Here is a 20,728-nt window from a genome sequence, read left to right as displayed (position 1 = left end):
ATTTAAATAAAAATTTCTGACTAAAGACTGTGTTAAGCAAACCCAGGTCAGCTTGATGGCAGAGCCCTTGCTGTTAACGCCATTACTGTTTTTAGCCTCCAAGGTGAAGCAGTAGGACCACAGGGGAAAATTTCAGCAGCATAAGAGGCCTCTCATAATCACAATTTAAACTGGTCATTCTCCCTCCAGAGGGAAGTGCAGAAACATACAAGTCGTTTCTTATTGAAGGCGTTCCGAACCTGAGATTGTCCATATCCAGCTATACTATATTTCTTTAGCCCCATTTTATTCCTGGAAAAGTGTAGAAATGGCTAGAGGAAGACAGTATTATAAATTTTGACACAAAACTTACAGGGCAATATATTGTTGTATCGATTTTTCCCTCTATTCTCCGGCAAGAGTGCAATGTCACACGCCTGGTTTCGACCCACATCTTTTAAGTCCTATTAGGTCAAAAAGAAGTTTGCAAATGGAGAATATGAAATAGAATAAGGCAAATCATACAGTCCTGGAGATAGATAAAAATATGTACACTAGCTACTGTTTATAGAATGCCTAGTGTTCGACATGCATTACCCTGATCCCCACAACAGCCCCACAAGGGAGGTGTTCTTATCACCATTTTACAGAGGAGGCTCAGACAGGGTAACTAACTTGCCCCAGGTCACACAGTGGCAAAGCTGGGAATCAAATCCAAAGCCTGGGTACTTTTCACCAACCCACGTCATTAACCAGCCAAGCAAATGGCCAGGCTGAAACACTGACAGCATTAGGTTTGCATTTGAGATTTGTTAGCTCTTCCTTACTATGGGATCCAGGTAGCACACGGTTTGCTGTGCTACTCTGGGGCTTGACCTGGCCTCTGAGATTAGGTGGTATATTGTGCAGGGAATGGTTTAGGCATAAAAGAGGGCGCAGCTGAGATCCTAAGCAGCATCCTAACTCCTGAGCCCCATCAGCCTCCGTCTCCAAAGTAAAGGTTAGGAGGGGAATTCTGCCAAGGACTAGGGGTGCTGGGGCTTCATTCTGTCTGAGTTGTACCTCGTATTCCTTGGACAGAAGGTAGTTGGAGTCAGCCTGCAGCTTCATGAAGTGCCCTTCGAACTGATTTACTTTTATTGGGCTGTCATTGAAAATGAAACAAAACAAAAATTACTCCAGCAAAGGGAAAATGCTGTAACCAGTCTGAGTCATATTTCAAAGGCAGATAATATAGTAATTAATGAGTTTTCTCTCTTACCAAGAAGTTTTCCGATTACTGTGAAGGAAAACCAAAAGAAGAGGAAAGACCTCATTAGCAAATCTCATACGATACCATCTTTCAATAACCTATAGGAAGGTGAATGTGGTGCTTACCCTTTCTGGCCCAGGTTTAAGTGGACAGATAATGGCCGATCCCTACGTATGCTCAGGCGGGCAGAGGGCCTTTCTCGACCATGGCTGAAACGTAAGGGAGAGGATTTTTATTCTGATTATGATACTTGGCTTGAACAAATTTTTCCATTTATGGTAAGGCTGTGCATGTTTGTGGAAATTGGATTTTTCAGTATTCATGTAGATTTGCACTCAGCCAACATCTCTTTGGGGGAGGGAAAGGAAAGAGCATAAAGAAGATCTTTCCCACTCAGAAACGGATCTCTGCAATAACTAAAGATTTGTCTTCTGGTTTTTGGCTACAGGTTATAATCACTTCCCACATTCTCAATAAAATTTTCCTTAAAAAAAAAAAACCCACAAGAGTGAACCAGACACGACTGCAGGAGAGAAGACAATGTGCCAAATAAAAAAAAATTTACTAAGAGAAGAAGGCAAAGCATTGGGGCCACATGCTATTTGGTTTTTTTAGGTCTTTTCTTAAATTAGGATGGCAGATAGGAGCCACAGAATGGTGATGTCACCCATACTTTTCAGGATATTTCAGAAAAGCACTTGGGCACACAATTTGCAAACATCTCTGTCTTCATTAGAATGTGAACCACACCAAAATGTTTTTTTCCTGTGCAAAAGGACTCTTCTTTTTTTTGTCTTTTTTGAGACAGGGTCTTGCTATGTTTCCTAGGCTGGTCTTGAACTCCTGGGCTCAAGTGATCCCTCCACCCCTGCCTCCTGAGTAGCTGGAACTACAGGCATGTGCCATCGCATCTGGTTTCATGTTTAAGTAAAGCTACAGATGGTCTCTCAGTTATTTGGTATGGGCCAAATTCATCAATGGTATATAAAGGAACTGAAAAAGAGTGACTCATGGTTTTAGAATTTGGCTTTTATTTTTATAGGAAAACACTGATGATTTAACCTGGGGAAATTGAATTATTTTCCCTTCTTACTTTTCAGGCTAAAGGGCATTTTCAATTTCATCTTTACAGCGGTGGGCTCAATCACCAAAGGGATCTTTGTACTTACCTCGTTTTCTTCCTGCAGATGAATAAGGCAACACCAGCCACCAGCATGCCAATTAAAAACAGACCGGCACTCACACCTTCAATAACTCCAAGGAAGGGCTCTACAATAATCCGGATGGAAACAACAAACCCAGGTGGGAAAGTTAGTGTGAGGGAACCAGTAAAGGAGCTACTGAGGCCGTAGCTCCCAAGTGATGTTATTACAAACAGAATTCAAGCGAAGCCCCCAGTGAGACATTTACTTTCCAAAGGCTACGCGTATGCAGCTGAGAAGATGAAATACTGGCTGCCACCCTGTAATGGTCAGGCCGGACATGACTGTCTACTTTGGAAGTTAATAGTGTATAACTCATAAAGGAATTTTGGACTTTGTTTGTAAAGCTTGGGCCACCCGAGATAAAGGCCAGAGTTTGCCAACAATATAAAAATGTGATTTCATGTATATAAAACATATTACATAGCATCCGGGGCTTCGGCAAATCCACTGAATTGCGAGTTATTTTAACAAAATCTCATTTTTATTATCTGGTATGATACTGCCACTGGGAGTTTATGAACAGGTAATGAAGCCTTATTGGTTTTTTTTTAACAGCTTTATTGAAATATAATTCACATACCATACAATTCACCCATTTAAGTTGTAGAATTCAATGGTTTTTAGTATAGTCACAGAGTTTTGCAGTTCTCACTACAATCAATTTTATAACATTTTTATTACCCCCAAAACAGACCTCATACCTATTAGCAATCACTCCCCATTCCTCCCTCTCTTCAACCCCTGCAACCACTAATCTACTTTCTGTGTCTATGGATTTGCCTGTTCTGGACATTTCATATAAATTGTGTCATAAATACATGGCCTTTTGTGATTGGCTCCTTTCACTTAGCATGTTTTCAAGGTTCATTGTTGTTATAGTATATATCAATAGTTCATTCCTTTTTATAGCCGAATAATAGTCCACTGTAGGGAGATATCACATTTTGCTTACCCATTCATCCAGTGATGGACATTTGGATTGTTTCTACTTTTTACCTGTCATGAACAATGCTGCTATGAATGTTCATGTACAAGGTTTTGTGTGGACATGTTCTCATTTCTCTTAGGCATATACTTAGACAAGTGGAATTGCTGGGTCATATCATAACTCTAGGTTTAACATTTTGAGGAATTGCAAAACTGTTCTCCAAAGCAGCTATACCATTTATATCTCCACAAGCAATGTATGAAGGTTCCAATTTCCCCATATCCACTTGTTATTGTCCTTTTAATGGTAGCCATTCCAGTGGATGTGAGGTGGTATCTTCCTGTGGTTTTGATTTGTATTTCTCTAATGACTAATGATGGTGAACATCTTTTCATATGCTTATTGGCCAATTATACACATCTTTGGAAAAATGTCTATTCAGATCCTTTGTCTATTTTATGATTCTGTTGTCTTTTTATTATTGAATTGTAAGGTACAAATTCTTTATATATTCTGAATAGTCAGCCTTCATAAGATATACAATTTGTAAAGATTTTCTCCCATTTTGTATTTTGTCTTTTCACTTTCTTGATTGTGTCCTTTGAAGCACAAACATTTTAAATTTATCTGTTTTTCTTTTTATTGCGTATGCTTTTGGTGCCATATCAAAAAAACTACTTCTGAAACCAAGGTCTCAAAGATTTACTCCTATATTTTCCTTTAAAAGTGTTACTGTTTTACCTCTTATATTTAGGTCTATGGAGTAGCCCATTTTTGAAGTTGTATTTTAAGGCCTTGGGTTTGTTTATTTCATGTTGCTTTTTAAGACATCAAATCAACACACTCATCTTTTTTTAAATGTGGCTAACATTGAAAAATATATATATGTTTGCTGTATTCCTTTACTGGACTACATACAATTTTTGTTATATAACAATATTCACATAGTAAAGAATTGTGTTTACAAAATCCCCACTAAACATTAAATTATAAGCAAAGACATCTAAATCTTCTTAACTGTGTTCTGATCTCTCTTTGGTTTGAAAAGTGGAATATTATCCCCATATTTGGCATAAATAGATTGAAATGCTTGTGAGGCTGAGTCATCTTTTGTCTTGCAGCACGAGAGCCAGTTTTAGCTATGAAGAAGAACTTTCCCAGACCTAGAGGTCAAGCACTGTAGAGCACTGGCTACAGGGAAAGGCTGGGCACACAATGGTGTTGAGAAAGAAGGTGATGAAAATGATGCTATTCTTAGCATGATGGGAATATTCAGACAGTGCAGTGAGAAATTGTATGCTCAGGCAGAAAGTGCCAGAAAAGTGTACCATCTTGGCCAAGTTACTTAACCTCTGGGTGCCGCAGGTCCTCACCTTTATAGTGCAGATGATAATAGCATCTTCCTCAAAAGGTCGTAGTGAGGCCTGGGTGAGTTATTCTACGTAAAATGCTTAAAACTGTACTTCCATAGAGAGGGTGACCAGTAAACATTAGCTACTCAGACTTGCCCTCTAAGGCACTAGAGAAGTTTTTTTCATAAATTTTTATGTACAGCCTTTTAAATTAACATTTTTAATAATGTAAAGACAACAAATAATAAGCAAAAAGAAGAAAAATCACCTATGATTCCACTACTTTGAGATACTCATCATTTATACTTTGGTGTTTTAATACTTGCTAATCTGTTTTTCCCTATGTGATTCTATGTTTATACATACATATATTCTCACTTATAACTGAAAGCCTTTTGTACCAACTTACATTTTGGCCTGTGAAAGCTTTTGTTTTTAATGTTTTCCACTCACTGTTTAAAAAATAATTCATTTTTAATAGAAAAAAATCTTGTACTTCAACCTTCTTTCCTTCTTTTAAATTTTCTTTTCTTTTTTTTCTTAGTCCTTTATAGCAACATTCCACTGAATCCACCTTCTTTTCTAGATTAATCCCTTTTCAGTCTTTGCTTTACAGAAATTGTGCAATCCCTCTAATCTGCATCAATCCATGATCATATAAAGATTAAGTTCTAAGTGAAAATAAACATCCTCCCCACCATCAGCCAAATCACCAGATATCCTCCCCGACAGAGGTCCTTGTAGGCGACATGGTAGTTGCCAGAAGATGTGGGTGGGTCAAAAGGATAGCCTTACCTGACTCAGTCGTGATAGGCAAAGAGAAAAACGTGTCTGAATAGAGTGGCTTTGTGAATTCCTTCAGGTCCTCATCAAACAGCTGTGTAAAAGCCCGAATGCTGATTCTGAAAAGAAAACCAATTTATTTAAATACCAATTAGTTGCTGAGCACAGTAGGATTGGCTGAAAAATATGTTCAAGGAGAAACAGGGTAGGCACCCCTTTCATGCCTAGCAGGGTAGGACATGAACTATGGAATCATACAGACCTGGCTTCATGCATTCATTTATTGATATATCCATCAAATATTTATTGAGCCCCTGCTGTGTACCAGTCCCTGTTCTAGGAGCTAGGGAGACTGTAAAAAATAAAACAAAGTCCTTACCATCCCAGAGGTTACATTCTCATAGAGGAAGTCAGACAATAAACACACAAATATGTCAGATGAGAGGTGTGTTATGAGAAAGCAAAGAGCAGGGCAAGGGAGAGGAAAGCACTGGGAATATGGCACGTGGGGCTGTTTTATTCAGCACGGTCAGTGAAGAGCTCCATGAAAAGAGGACACTTGCACAGAAGTCTGAGGAACGTGAGGGAGGGAGCCGGGCCTGCATTCCAGGTAGAGGGAATGCAGGTGCCAGGCTCTGCGGCTGGAGCACACCTGCAGTGTCTGAGGACCAGCAAGGAGACCAGCATGGTGGAAGCACAGTAAGGGAGTGGTTGGGGATGAGATCAGAGAGGTAGACAGGGCCAGACCCCAACAGACCCAGGAGGCCACGGTGACGACTGAGTGACATGGGAAGCCACTGGAGGGTATTCATCAGGATCACTCTGGCTGCTGCTGCACGGGGAATAGACAGAGGAGCCTGAGGTAGAAGAAGGGACACTGGTTGGAAGGGTATTGCAATGATCCAGGTGGGCTAGTGGTGAAGGTCATGAGAAATATTGGCTATTTCAAAGGAAGAGCTGCAGGATTTGCTGATGTAGAATATGAAAGAAAAGAGTGGAATCTAGGATGGCTCCATGTGTTCTGGCTGGGGAACAACTGGAAGAATGGAGGTGCCATTTACTAACACGAGGAATACATTGAGGGGTTTGGGAAGATCCAGAGTTCAGTTGTGAGAGCAGTTATTCTGAGATGCCTGTGAGAGCAGTCAAGTGGCTCAAATATCAATATTATTATTGTTGCTGCTATTTTGACTTACATACCTTTCCCCCTTTTTTGGCATTGTTTTCTAAACATTGTTTTATCTAAAAATTTTTTAATATCATACTTATTCTCATCAATAAGAAATGTTTATTAAAGGCCTCTTTTACATCTAATTGCTGAAGTTACAGAGATATAGGGTCATTACTCTTGAAAACTTGGAAAAGCAAAATATAAAGAAATAAGGTAAATAGTAAAATCAAAAAGCATTATACAATTGCAAATGAGGAATGCTGGAATTTGGAGGAAACTGTCTTTAAGGAGATGGGGTGGCTGGGAGCAGAGAGCTCAGTTAAGAGACTGCTGCAATATTCCAGGCCAAGGCCACGGGGCCTGCGCCCGGTGCAGAGGCAATGAAAATGGAAGGAAACCTGTGAGGAAGGACCAGGTGGGGCCCAGACTGTGGAGGAGCAGGGAGGGATCAAGGATGGGCCTAAGACTGAACTCAGGTCACTCAGGAGAACAATGGCATTGTTGGTAGAGATGGGGAGAGAGACTGGCAAAAGAGGCTGAGCTTTGCTTGGGAGGTACTGGATTTAGAATGACAGAGAGACATCGATTTAGAACTCTGCAGCTGACACTTGGAGGGACTCCAGTCACCTGGATAAGAGAGAGCTGTTGAGGTGACTGTCCATGTGTCCGCATGGGATAGTGCCTGAAGATCAGCCTGGTCCTAAATTCAATAGGCAAGCAAGATGCAGATACTGAAACACGGATTCGTAAGCTCTGCCTGAATGAAAAGCCCATGATCCGCATCATAGTCTCATGCTCTCTGCATGAGTCAGGCCCAGTCTGCAGGGCTGCGAGCAATTTCTGGGGATATATTTTAGGGAGGAATAGAGATCACTTGAGGTGAATGACTAGGACAATGACAGAGAAGACTTAAAGGCACCTGATAGCTGACTTCAGATTTAAGGAAGGCCTCTGTGGATGAGAGTAAACAGACATGATTATTTTTCTTATTGAAGGTAGAACTAGGCACAGTAGGCTGAAGTCAGAAGGAAGGAGGAGTTTAGGAATATAAAATTGTTTACTAACATCTAGAGTATGAGCTGCCTCATACATAGGTCATGAGCTCCCAGTCATTTGTGGGGGTGCAGGCTTGGGGGATGGGATTTAAGCAGAGGCTGGAGGAGAACCAGCTCCCAGGGAAGCTGTCAGAGGGTAACCCTGCACTGAGTTAAAGAGTGGCTTGGGAGACTTCTTGAGTTCCTTCTATCTTGAAGAGTCTCTGGCTGTAGGTTTACTGATAGAGCATTAGGCTTGGTTTATATGGGAAATCTTTTGCTAGTATTAATTTAAATTCTATGAAAGTAAATGGAAGACTCCTCTTTCCTTTTAAAAAAATCTACATTTGTTTAACCCAAAGGTATCTGGCCATGTCCCGTGACAATGCTGAAGCAGCACTAGGCCTGGGCAAATAGTTCTGATCTAACTCATGCCCAGGTCCAAGTGTAATCTTGTAAAATGAACACCAAGATGATATTGATCAACCACATCTATAATTTCCATCTCTAAAAGATCCTTTTTTCATCTCTAAAAGATCCTTTCCAAGTCAAAAGTTATGCTTCCAGGAATAATAGACTGTTGATGGAAGTATATTGTGAAATATCCACAAAGGGTAACAAGCAGTCACTGCATGTTAAATGACAAGGTAAGAAGTCAATGTGTTGCTAATTTATTATATATTTGAATATTGAAAGGAGTATCTCTGATGATAAGAGTTTCTTACATTTGTGTAGTGATTTATAAGTGCGGAAGGACTTTTTCCAACATGGTTCTATTTGTTCATCTTCAATCTCTCCAGTATAATAAGGGAGCTTATTATACTACTTTAGAGGTTTGGAACCTAAATCCTGGAATGATTCCATATTTTCTTGCCCAAGATCACAGAGAAAGCTGGTGAAAGAAAACTGAACTCCATATTTTCTGACTCTTAGTGCAGATCTCTTTCCCATAATTGCTCTTGGCTTAATTTCTGGTTAAAAGCAATGACTTCTGTTGGGCGGATGGCAAAAAGAGCCTGGGCTAGGAACCAGAGGATCTGAGCTCTAGCCCTCACTCTGTCATTAATTAGTTAAATGGTCCCTAAAGTTCTTTATGGTTCGGTTTCCTCAGCTGTAAAATAAAAACATCAGTAATAAACAACCTTGACATGTTCTGCTCTGAAATTCTAGGAATCACAGATGTAAACACAAAACACAAAATGGATGCAGATGAATAAGAACCTTCAGGAACACAGGAAGGAGATAATGACCTAGTATAGGCTTGGCTTAAAATTAATGGATCATGAGGAGCTCTGTCCTTACAACTCACTCCAAAAAATAAATACCACAACTACATTTTCTAGCCCGCACTGAGCACCCACCCACAATCCTGTCCCATGCTGTCATCCCGGTCTTATGTTCCCCAATCCTCCTTTTCACACACCCTTTGTTTGAAACTGGACTATTTGCTCTTCTCTAAACAATCTCTCTCCATACTCTGACTCCCACTATTCCCTCTTCCCTCCACACTGAATCTCCTCCTGTCCCTATCTCCACATTGCCAAGTCCTTTCGTATGTTTTAATACTCAGGTAAAATGAAACTCCCTTCAGGAAGCCTCTGAACATCCGAAGCACTTATTTTCATATAGCTCTTATGCCCATCAACATTTCTGCCTGTGTGTTTATAGACAGGTCTTCTTTCTCTTCCTGTGTCATAAGCTCCTCGAAGGCAGGGGCTCCCTCTTATTTACCTTTCTATCACCCACAACACCTGGCCCAGTACCTTACTCAGAGGAGGCGATAAAACATATATTGAACATATTATTATTGGCATGACCATAATATGAATAAGACACTATTTTAATGAACAGATATCTGACAGAATTATTTCCATTTTCAATGTGTCCAGAATCACAATTCTATAGCAGCAAGTTAGAGATCATGTGGTTTAATTTTCTTCATTTGAGGAAAATGAGGTCAGGAGAAGCTGACCACCTGACTGTGGTCACATTGCTATTCTATTTAGAATAAAAACAAAACCAGATCAGCACTTTCCTAACTTCCAAGCTGCCTCTCTCCATAATGATCTGCCCTTTCTCCTTCCATATGCAGCAATGCTAATAATACGTATGGATAATAGCAACCCAGCAATGAAAGGGAACACAGTACATTCGTTGACATAATAAACTTGCATATCAGTTAAGCCTAGCATTTCCCATTTCTCTTCAATCCTAATTTTTCTTTCTCCATGTTCTTTCTTGTGTGCCTATTCCCTTTGGAAAAAAGATGCCTGACAGCATCGAGGGTCACTGTGGTGATTATCGCCCTGAGACTGTAGAATTCTGACTAGTGAGCCGGGATTCAGCCATTGCCACACAAGAAGCTGCTGAGCGTGTGGCTCTCTCATGTGCTTTGAAAGGCTGTGCCTCCTCTTATCAAGCATCGTCTGCCTGGCATGCTTTTAACAGGACGGAACCAAACGTATATTGGAGAAAGATAGGAAATCTGTGTTCTGGAAAACAAATTTGTATGCCCTGAGTTGATTAAGCTATAACAAGAGTGTGTAACTTTCATAGAGCATCTCGGCTCATTCCCTTATTTGTTCATAAACATCTCACAAGCACCTCGGTTGTGTCAGGTACATGCCATATTGTTTCATAACCAATGACATGTCTGTGTCCCCTGTTAGACTGTGAGCTCTTGCAGTCTAGTGAAGAGGACAGGTAATTTGATAAAGGGTTAAAAGCCACTTATAAATGCAGTATTGGAGGGATACAGGGAGGGGGTGCTGTGAAACTGGAGCTGAGGGGGTGCCCGGCTGTGCAGCTGTGGGTTGACAGTTGGGGTGTGGGTCCGGTAGCTGGTTGAGCTGATATTTACTCCTTCTTGAAGTAAATGTCACTAGTAAGTTTGTGTGTGTTTACTCTGGAGATGCTGACTTTGCCTGGGAGGCAACAGCAAGCTTCTGCTGAGTCCTGAGCAGAGGCAGCTCTACAGATTCCTGCCAAAAGCGAGTCTTCTGTCTTAGCAAAACACCTGCTTGCCTTTGCTGATGCAAAGGAGGGGCTAAAAACTCTCTCTGTCTGATGCTATGTCATAGTTTCCTTTTGGAGCTGGTGGAAGAGTTTTGTCTACTGAGACCCAGGAGTGATACTCCAAATATGTGAGAATCAATGAGATCTCAGCGCGGACCAACCAGAATGGACACTGGTACATGGAGAACCTGATTGGCTGCCACAATGGCCTAGATACCAGCTCGTCCAACACCCAACAGAGAAGGTGCATCCTCTGCAAAAGTCGTACTCTCAGATGTCTATTGTCCAAGACAATAGCCTAGGTCCCTGTCTCCTGAGGATGCTGATTGGGGTGCTGTCTGCTTGTACCTGCTTTCTGAAATCGCAGAGCAGAGCAAGAGCACTACCAATTCCTGCGGCTGGGAGGGCCTGTTGGTGGCAGCAATGCTTCTGGGGCCAAAGCCAAAAGGCTGCTGGTTTACATCTGCCATCTCAGTGGGAAGAGAGTGTGCCCCATTCATTCAGGGGCCCTTTTCCTTCAAGAGTTCTGTCTGGACTATCTTTACAATGCCTTAGAAGGTAAATAAATAAGTATAATTCCAGTCCTCATTAAACGTGGTAGATATAACCTCCTATGGTTTGGGTCTCCCTAAACTCTGTCTTTCTATTAATATTTGGACATTTTCATAATAGTGAACATCGTAAATTATCTGACTCATATTGAAGAAGTTGTAGGAGAAAGAACAATCTGTTAAGATCCTTGCATTCTTCACATAAAGAATTGGAGCTTTTGTACAAGGCTGAAGGCTGTCTTTACACATTACCTGCTAATGGAGGCAGGAACCGAACTGTTATAAATTACCCAGTAATATATACAGTACTCTTGTAACATAGGTTATTAATCTATAGGAGCTCACATGCATCAGACGCTCAGACAGCAGAGCACCGAGTAATGTAGCACGTCCCTCCTAGCAAAATGATGGTAATACATCTAACCTGTAGGCAGTGTGTGGCTTCAGTGGTCCGTCACAGAATTTTTGCTGATTGGGATCGCATTTTCCACCGAGGCTCTCCATCTCTGCTCCAAGCTTAATATTAAAACTCTTGGAGTTGCTGTCAGGACTTTCAGCACATTTGCTGGCAAAATAATTGGTCTGATACACTCGAATGGAGGCATTGTGACTGTATTCCAGGTAGGAAGGGAGAGGATGCTGCTGTTCTGGCTTCAGCTCATCACTGCCTGGAAGAGAAAACCCACAGTTAAGGACAGTCTTTCTCGTGACTTGAGTGATTTCAGTGATGTCTAAGTGGTTTTACCCACTGTGTCTGGCCATCCCCAGAATACGGATTCTGGGATCTCAAAGGATGATGTGAAATTCTCCTAGTGAAATTAATTTTAATTCACTTTTTCTAAAATAAAAATAAATAAAGTATTATGTGTGTATATAAAATACACATCTATACCATCATTTTCGTAGGACATAAAATGAGGGTAAGTCATTGCATGAAACGATAACATGTCCTGCAACTCCAGAGAGTTGGACGACTCCCTGTTGTGAGAGTCAACCCACTTGACGAGCTCTCTACCTTGCCAATAACCACTGTAGTTGAGCTAATAAGGAAACCCCTATGACCTGGGAAATAGGGAAAAGATAAGAGAAATCATGTCACAGGCCAGAGCGGTCATCCCACAAGGCACGCTCCATGTGCCACGCCTGGGCTGATAATTGCTCTGCGTGTGGCTCTCTGTTATCTTGAGTACAGTTGAATCCTGGCTCCAATTTGGCCCCTCACTCAGAGCATGTCCCAGAACTCTTCCCCTATCTACCCACCCTGCTGTGTGTTTTGGCACTGCAAGCTAGTTTTGATGTTGGCTGGAGAAAAGCAAAAGTAGGAAGATAAATATTATAGAGATCAGATACCATTTACAATGAACTTCAAGGAGTGGTACTGTGGGGGTTCTTCATAGCATCCTGGACTCTTGTTTAATGAAATTTTCTCACAACAAGTGGGTCTTGGAAATATTATTTTGTTGGCAGTAGTTAAGAGGGAATGCTGCCTTCAGAATAAGCATATATGCTATAAATGACATTTATATGACGTGGGTTGTTATCTTAGCCCACCAAGGAACCACAGCCCATCTCCATGGACATCAGTAACGGAAACCCAACACAGCTGGAGAACACAAGGCTGTTTTCTGGGCTGTGACTTCTTTTTGGTCACTGCCTTGTATTCATGGAGTAAAACATTGTCTTCATTGTGGCCTAATTAAATCTAAAGTCTTTCCACAGTTCATCGATTTATCTTCAATTATGAGGTATGAGGAAATCTGGGATGCACCACTGACCCTTGAAACTATTTAATTAATAATTTAATAATTTAATTATTAGCTTTAGTACAATTAAACAAAATGTAAAAAGCACACAGACTGTTAGATACCCAGTGAGATTAAAATACCATTTAACCTAGAAATTGCTTCAGTGTTTGTCAGGTTTAAAGTTTCCCCCTTAATCACAAACGGGTCAAAATTATCAGGGATGCTTAAGAAACTCATGTGCAGCACCTTAAACAATTTTGAAAAATATAAGGAAGGTAAAGTATATTAATGCCATTCCAGGCACAAGCATGTCTTCTGGAGAAATAACACACAAAACCTCAATGGCAAATACATACATGGACATGTGTGCCCCAAACACAACATTCTTATTGGTGGTTTGACAAATGTTGACATAATAAGCTCTGAAGATCACATTCCGTGGTTAATGGAATGTTGTGATGACTACTACCCAGTATTTGCCCAGTCTGCAGGAATCAGGTAGACAGTAAATAATTTAGGAAACTGGAGAATAAAACATACTATTCAAAATTCATTAGAAAAAGGAGGAACAATTCTCGTGAACATCTTTTCCTTCTTTCAAGCTTTTGGTTATTTTTGTAAATTGGTAGGTGGTTTGCGAGTGTATGGTCAGTTGAGGTATTTGAGACAGGAATGGGTGGAGAGAGCTGAAGCATATTGCTGTTTAATGGCAGAACAAGAGAGTAGGAGACAAGATGGAATAAATAGCGAAGAGGATTGAACCAGTCAATATGCGCAATGCACTTCCAGTAACGCCTGGCACATAGTAAGGGCTCAATAGATGATGGTTATTGTTGTCATTGTCATTGCTATCATTATTATTTTCCCATTTAATAATTCAACCCATAGGATAATAGGCTTTATTGCCGATTTTTTGAGTCTTTGAGAAGTTTTTTGTTACATCTCTGTGTATCCAGCAGAGATCGAGCCAAATAATATTAAAAACTTGTCACAGAAAGAGTCCCCATGTGAACTGTGAGAACCAGTAGAGTTAACTCAGGACAACTTACCATCAGCCTCTCTCACCACCACCGTGAAGTATTTCACGGCTCCATTGGTGTCGCTGAACCAGCTGCAGTTGACCGTAAAGTTGATGGAAGATTTGCTAATTAGCACGTCCTTTTCATTCACACGGATGTGCGGAGGTGGAGGAGGGGGGCCTGGAAAAAGAGATGAGGAAGGAACCAAGAGGGGTCACAAACTCTGCTTTCACATGATAAACAACAGTTAGTGAAATGCAGAGCTCCACTCCTACATCAGACCGTATGTGTGTATGTGCACACACATGTGTGTATGTGTTTAACACTTGTAATCAAGAAACTCTCCTCCTCTCCTGAAGGAAAGCAGGCAGAGGAAGTGATTTGCTAGTGGCACATTAAACATAATGAAAGAGGCAGCTCTTCAGCAGGATTTCCTGAAGTTGTAGCATCAAATTGCTTAAAAGCTCCATTATAGCTCTAACTATATATCAGGCAAAGTGATGTGTTTAAATACTAACTCATCCAGTTACTTTAAGATCACTTAACTTGTTTGCTGGCAGGGTACTTTAGCCAGAGAAATGTTTTAATTTCTTGGAGTCTTTTAGGCCCTCCTTTCCAAGTGACAACCAGATGGGCTTATGCAAATGTGAACTGTATGCAAGTGAATAGTGGGGACAGGATGACAAAGAAAAGTGCAAAGCCCCCTCACCCTGAGTGAAAGGAAGCTCCAGGTGCACCTCTGGGGACACTTACGGTCTATCATTGTGATGGTGCTATCTTCAACCACCTCGCTGGTCATGCCGGCTGACTGTACCTTAATAGACACCAGGTACCTCTTATGGGGCACTAGCATCATGATGTTCAGCAGAGATTTTTCTTTCTCCAGCTTTCTGGAAAATTCAACTTCTTGGGTGTCCATTTTCCGGCATTCAATGCTATACCCGTCAAAGTCAGAATCAGGAGGGATCCAAGAACAGGCAATGGCTGTTGAGTTCTGAGGCCGGCAATGCAGGTTTTGTATCTTGTCTGGCTCTAAAGGAGAGAGAGGAGGAGACACATTTCAGAACTCTAGGAGACACATTGTTTTCCCCAGCTCTTTTGGGTCCAACTAGCTCTGGGATCTAAATAAATAGTTCTCAAAATTTACTTGGATTGTTTTTAGAGGAAAAAATTCTCATGGATCACCAAGGGAATTTCTGCCTGCCAGATCCCACTTTGAGAAGCATTAAAAGTTAAAATGCTGTCCCATTAGAAAATCATGAAGTGACAACATGATCAAAGAGGGCACTGAAATCAAGTGGCTGAAGTCAAAGAGAAGGTGAGGCAGAGTAGTGCTCTGATTTGGAATACAACTAACCTTCTGCTGACACATGCTTTGTTATAGGATTTCTTGTCCTAAAAAATCACAACATGGAAACACTTAGCATCTTAATTCTTGTTTCATACCAAGGAATACAAATGTCAGCTAAGTCGCAAAAGGTTATAACAAAAACATAATGGGAATACCAGAAGAAGAAAAAGAAGAAGAAAAGGAATAGGAGAAATATTTGAAACAATACTGACTAAGAATTTCCCACAAATTAATGTCAGGCACCAAATCACAGATCCAGGAAGCTCAAAAAAACAACAGGTAGAATATATGCCAAAAAACCCACTACACCTAGGCATATCATTTTCATACTACAGAAAATCAAACATAAATTCCTAAAAGAAGCCAGAGGGGGGAAAACATCTTCCCTATAGATGAACAAAGATAAGAATTCCATCTGCCCTCTCCACAGAGACAATGCGAACAAGGAGAGAGTGGAGTGAAATATTTCAAGTGTTGGTAGAAATAGGTACCTATGATGTGCAAGGTGCTCTGGTAGGGACTGTGAACAGTGGAGAGGTAGGTAAGACATTAGCCTTAACCTCCAGGAAGGGAGATGAGTCCAAAATAGCCATAATACAAGGTAGAAAGGAGAATGTACCAGAAAAAAAGGGGAAAGAAGGTGCTGTGTGGGGTGACACAAAACTTTTAGCTGCCAGCTATTAGTAGTAGGCAGAAGTCAGCAAAGGCTTTATGGCAGAGATGACACTTGGCCAAGGTATTGGGAAAGGGGCATTCTGGGTAGAGAAAACTATGAACCCAAGCGCCAAGAGAGGGGCTCGGGGAAGTGGGAAGGTAGATAATTGAGAATTGCAAGTTGTTCATCATGGTTGGAGCCTATTTGTAAGAAATGAAGTACTGGAATGATTTTATACAATAATTATAAACTTCTATTCTATTTAAGCCTCTATTATTTTGGGTTTTCTGTTACCCACAGACAAACCCAATCCTAAGGAGTACAATCCAAAAAAAAAAAATCATCAGTCATTTCTCATGATACATGGGATTGAGTCTGTCTTTGTGTTGTTCTTGTCTTGGTTGTGCCCCATTTGTAAATGCTTTTCTTCAATTCTAGCATCCAGGACTGAAGACAATAGTCCAGTCATGATCTATAAGTCCAGCCTCTGTGGAGTTTTATGAGCTCTTTAAACTGAGCACCTGCGACACTATTGAGAAAGGCAGTCTCAGGTGTGAAATATTTCTTCTTTTGACCCCTTGGGCCTCAAACATTTTCTTACCAAGGGATCAAGCACCCACATGGCCTGTGCTGGGCTTATTGCCTGTGTGGGAATATCTTTCCCTGTTGCAAACTCAATGTATGCTCTTTTGTTCTGCTTAAGCATGTACATCACATGGCATCTGGCCAACACCAGTGCTATATATCTGTCATCTGAGGAGAGGGGACAGGGTCCTTCTACTGCGGCCTAAGAGAAATGCACACAGCCAACAGCCCTGCATCGGCAGCTGGGAGAGATCTGCTGGCCATGGGGGACTGACACATACGACGGAAGCTGATCTTGCTCTGTCTCTTCTCTATGTAAGTAAAGCTTTGTTCCACCCAGTGCTTGACTGTGTTGTTTCCCTGGGTGACTCCAATACCAAGATGCAATTGGCAGAGTGTTTAGGGTCCTGCCTTGGGTTTGGTAACCACTGCAGTTGTTCTGGTTAATAGATTTATTAATATAATCTTAATACAGCGCACTATAAGCCACTGAAAACTCATCCTGAGCTTGCTATAAAGTATTAATATAAAACTCTTAATTATTTTTCACATATTTCTCTTGACACACAACAATCTGATCCCAAAGTGCTCTTTGAATACAACACAGAGCACAAGTTATATCTGTTATAGCATTAATGTTTATTGAATAAATAAAACAACTACCTGCTTAAATTTCTAATTTTCTACTATGTATTTTTATCAACAACCAGTAAGTACCTCATCTGATCTTGGAAGCTACATGTACTGAGTATTACTGAAAAATAAATATTTGGATTGAGGTTCCTACACTGAAAATCATTGCTTCTTTGAGGATTGTTGTGTCTATCCCAAAATGCCTTTGGTAAGAAACTGGTATACACTTCATTGTGAAAGTATTTTATCTTAGGGACATGCAGCAGCATTTCCTAACTGATCCCTCTGCTTCTAGTCTGGCCCCTTTCAATCTATTCTCTACACTGTACCCAGAGTGACTTTCTAAAGTTTAATGATTGTGATTTCTCTGCTGAAATTGAGTGGCTCCAATTGGTTCAGAATGAAGTTCAAAGTTGTTACCGTGGCAAATAGACATTTTACAATCTGATTCTCTTAATCCTCACCTTTTATGCTCTGGACAAGTAAATGTCTTTCTGTTCCTTATTGGCTGATCTTTCTTTCTCCTCCCTGATCTTGGAATATTTTATTCTCCCTACCTGGAATATTCTTCACTTCTTCCCCCACCTTTACCTGATGAATCCTGCTCTTTCCTTGTGTTCAATTTGGCTGTTTCTTCTTCCAGGAAGCTCCCTTGTACTGGGTCTGATTCCCCTACTGGGCTTTCTATAGTGCCGTTTATTAATACTTCCTGCATCACACCCAAAATGTACTTGTCTGTTTAATGGTAGAACCTCCCACCTAATTATAACTTCCGTGAAGGCAGAGATTATTTCTTTATTGTCTATTGTTGTTAGTGTTGAGTGAATGAGCAAATCTGTATAGATTTCTGCCTGAATTCAAATCCAACCAATCCCAAGTAAAAATGTGCATTTAAACCAAGCTCCATTGAAATAAGATGTTGAACATGTATTTCCTCTACGCCAAATGAGAATAAAGAGTAGCAAAACGTGTCATACTTGTCCTCACAGATTGAAAAATTGGTTTGCTGTAGGTCTTCCAGGAATCGCCACTGACAGTCCTGACACTGAATTGATAGGATCTCCCCGGCCGAAGACCATACACGATGCGTCCTTCTGATTTTCTGCTGTTGTAGGGGTTGAAGACAGTGAGTGCATCTCTGGGCAACCACTGCAGCTCAAAGTCATTGTAGTCTGTCCAGTCCGGGGGCCCCTTCCAGGTGATAGCCAAGGATGTGTTTGCGACATCAGCAAAGGACATAAGACTGGGAGGACTTGGGGCTGTATGTAGGAGAAAGTGAAAAATCATGTTATTGTATCGGTAACATCCATAACATATGCAAATAAGACAGCTGAGTGACAGCAGTACCTTTTAATGTACTTTGTAGGAAGAGATAATATGATAATAATATAGTAGTAGGAGCTTTCCTTTATAATATTTATTATGTGTAAGGCACTGTCCTCAATTATTTTATGTGTCTTTTCTTAAATATTCATAACCATAGCTTCCTTACTGGGGCACTGTGGAACATGAGTGTGTTCTGAATGGGTTACAAGAGTGCAAAGGTATTGATTCCATCAGATTTTGAGGTGACAGGGCTGGGGTCCATGGACAATTATGTCCAATTGCAGACAGCCTAGTTGGTTGATCCCAGGGTGGCATTCATATATTAATATTATCTATGTGTTCCCGTGACATAAAATCAGTTAGGAAGCACTGCTCATAGCAACACAATGATGATTGTATATGATTGTCCCCATTTTGCAGATAAGAAAACTGAGGCTTAGAGATGTTCAGTGACTTATCCAACTTCATACAGCTGAATGGCAGAACTAAGCTAAGGACCTAGATCTTTTTGACCAAAATCTGCATCCTTTATCCCCTATACCATAGTGCCTTCTCAAGTTCAGGGCTAGCACATGGCACATCATTAATAACTTTATTTCTTGTCATTAAAATCATAATGAAAATGTGTCCTTTTGACGCTATTTCCCACCCACCCTTGGCCATTAGCACCTGGGCTTCTTACCTGTTCTGCTCTCCCCTGTGGCCTGATTGCTGAGGTCTCCACTGTGAGTTACCACACACAGCGTGTACTTCCTTCCAGGAACGAGGCCGTGAAAACGCCACTCGGTCAAGTCCTTGTCTTTCCAGTTTTCCTTCTTCGTGCCATTGGGATGGTAGAGAATCAGCTCATAAAAGTCGAAGTCCCCAGAGGCTGGACTCCAGCTGAACCAAAGGCTGTCTGTCATGTTCCGATTGGACCCCTTGAGATTACTGACGGAGGCTGGGACTTAAACAGATGAAAAACTCTTACTGAGAACAAAACAGAAACGAAGGCCTTTTGGCCTGCAGGTGACAGTGTGAGCCATGTTGGGCATATGGGTAAGTCACACGTATTGTAGAGTCATATCTTGCCTACATTTCAGATCACTTACGTTTAGGGGCATGTGGCACAAATTAAAACAAAACAAAACAGGTGGTGACTTCTATATGCTTGCCACATGCACCCTGATAAACATGTCAAATGAAATCTTCCTAAATGCTTAATTAACACTAGCCAAATAGTTTGTAACTTAGCTCATAAAAGGCCCAGAAAATGTTCGTAAAATGTTCCAGTTCCTCCCAGTCTGGCCCATCTCACTAGCAGCCACCATCCCATAACAATGCTCTCTGGGTCTTGTTACTTCGTCTCCATTCTCCTGTAGGTTCTCAGGTCTCTTACGCTCTTTCTTACACAACTTGTATTGGCACAACCTCATTTAGGAAAAGAAATGTTAACAGTCACTCCTCCTATTGTATAGATTAGCCACACCACCACTTGTCCCATGGAGATTTAAGCTTTGTTATTCTTTGGAAAATGAAGACTGTTGCCACTTGTTGGGAGGACTTTAAATATTGTTGGGCAGGTAAGGGAAGGTGTGCAGGGGGCAGGGGGCAGGGGGCAGGGGGCCCTGAAAATGGCAACATGCAGGCAACTGTATTTGTGGTCGAGGTGTATTGCTGCTATTTTTCATTCCTTTCAAAAGACATACTGAGCACTTCTGCTGGGTGTTCTTGGCATATGTCTTCATGTGGCTCCCCTCGTCTCAGGTCTCAGCTACGATGCCTTCTCTATCTAAAGCAGTTTCTTGTCCTGCCAAGTCACCGTCATGACACATTGTTCATTTCTTTCATAGAATTTAAGGTGTTTTGAAATCATCTCCCTTTAAAATCTGTGCCAGTCCCCTCCCCTCTCCCCTAGTGTACAGCTCTCTGAGGTCAGGCGCCCTGTCTGTCTTCTTCACTGTCACGTTCCAGCAGTGAGCCATGTGCCTGGCACAGAGGAGCACCCCGAAACTACTGTCAGATGAGGAAAAACAGTTGAATAGGAGATGAAAACTCAAATTATAGAAAAAAGTAGATTCTATTTCTTATTTGCAGCCCAGGGAGATGTCTCTTTCTCTCTCACTCATTATCCTGAAAACTCTTTGTTTTCATTTCCTCTAGTG

At 41.1% G+C, this 20,728-nt stretch overlaps 1 protein-coding gene across 2 annotated transcripts in view; it reads right to left on the bottom strand.

Moving 5' to 3' along the window:
* The window catches only part of PTPRB (protein tyrosine phosphatase receptor type B), a 106,740-nt gene that overhangs the window by 14,841 nt on the left and 71,171 nt on the right, over window positions 1–20,728 (bottom strand). For both annotated transcript variants that reach the window (XM_045553367.1, XM_045553368.1), the window contains 11 exons: window positions 19,267–19,530; window positions 18,236–18,517; window positions 14,788–15,066; window positions 14,065–14,214; window positions 11,695–11,938; window positions 5,512–5,618; window positions 2,401–2,500; window positions 1,357–1,440; window positions 1,241–1,258; window positions 1,042–1,123; window positions 353–443 (listed from right to left, as the gene is read on the bottom strand). In XM_045553367.1, the coding sequence (XP_045409323.1) occupies window positions 353–443; window positions 1,042–1,123; window positions 1,241–1,258; window positions 1,357–1,440; window positions 2,401–2,500; window positions 5,512–5,618; window positions 11,695–11,938; window positions 14,065–14,214; window positions 14,788–15,066; window positions 18,236–18,517; window positions 19,267–19,530 (1,701 nt within the window). The remainder of the gene's footprint in view (window positions 1–352; window positions 444–1,041; window positions 1,124–1,240; window positions 1,259–1,356; window positions 1,441–2,400; window positions 2,501–5,511; window positions 5,619–11,694; window positions 11,939–14,064; window positions 14,215–14,787; window positions 15,067–18,235; window positions 18,518–19,266; window positions 19,531–20,728) is intronic.

This window comes from Lemur catta, chromosome 6 (genome assembly GCF_020740605.2).
Source record: "Lemur catta isolate mLemCat1 chromosome 6, mLemCat1.pri, whole genome shotgun sequence".
In the NCBI taxonomy this organism is placed as follows: domain Eukaryota; kingdom Metazoa; phylum Chordata; class Mammalia; order Primates; family Lemuridae; genus Lemur; species Lemur catta.
Note: the sequence above shows the minus strand (reverse complement) of the source record. Positions and strands in the feature narration are given on the sequence as shown.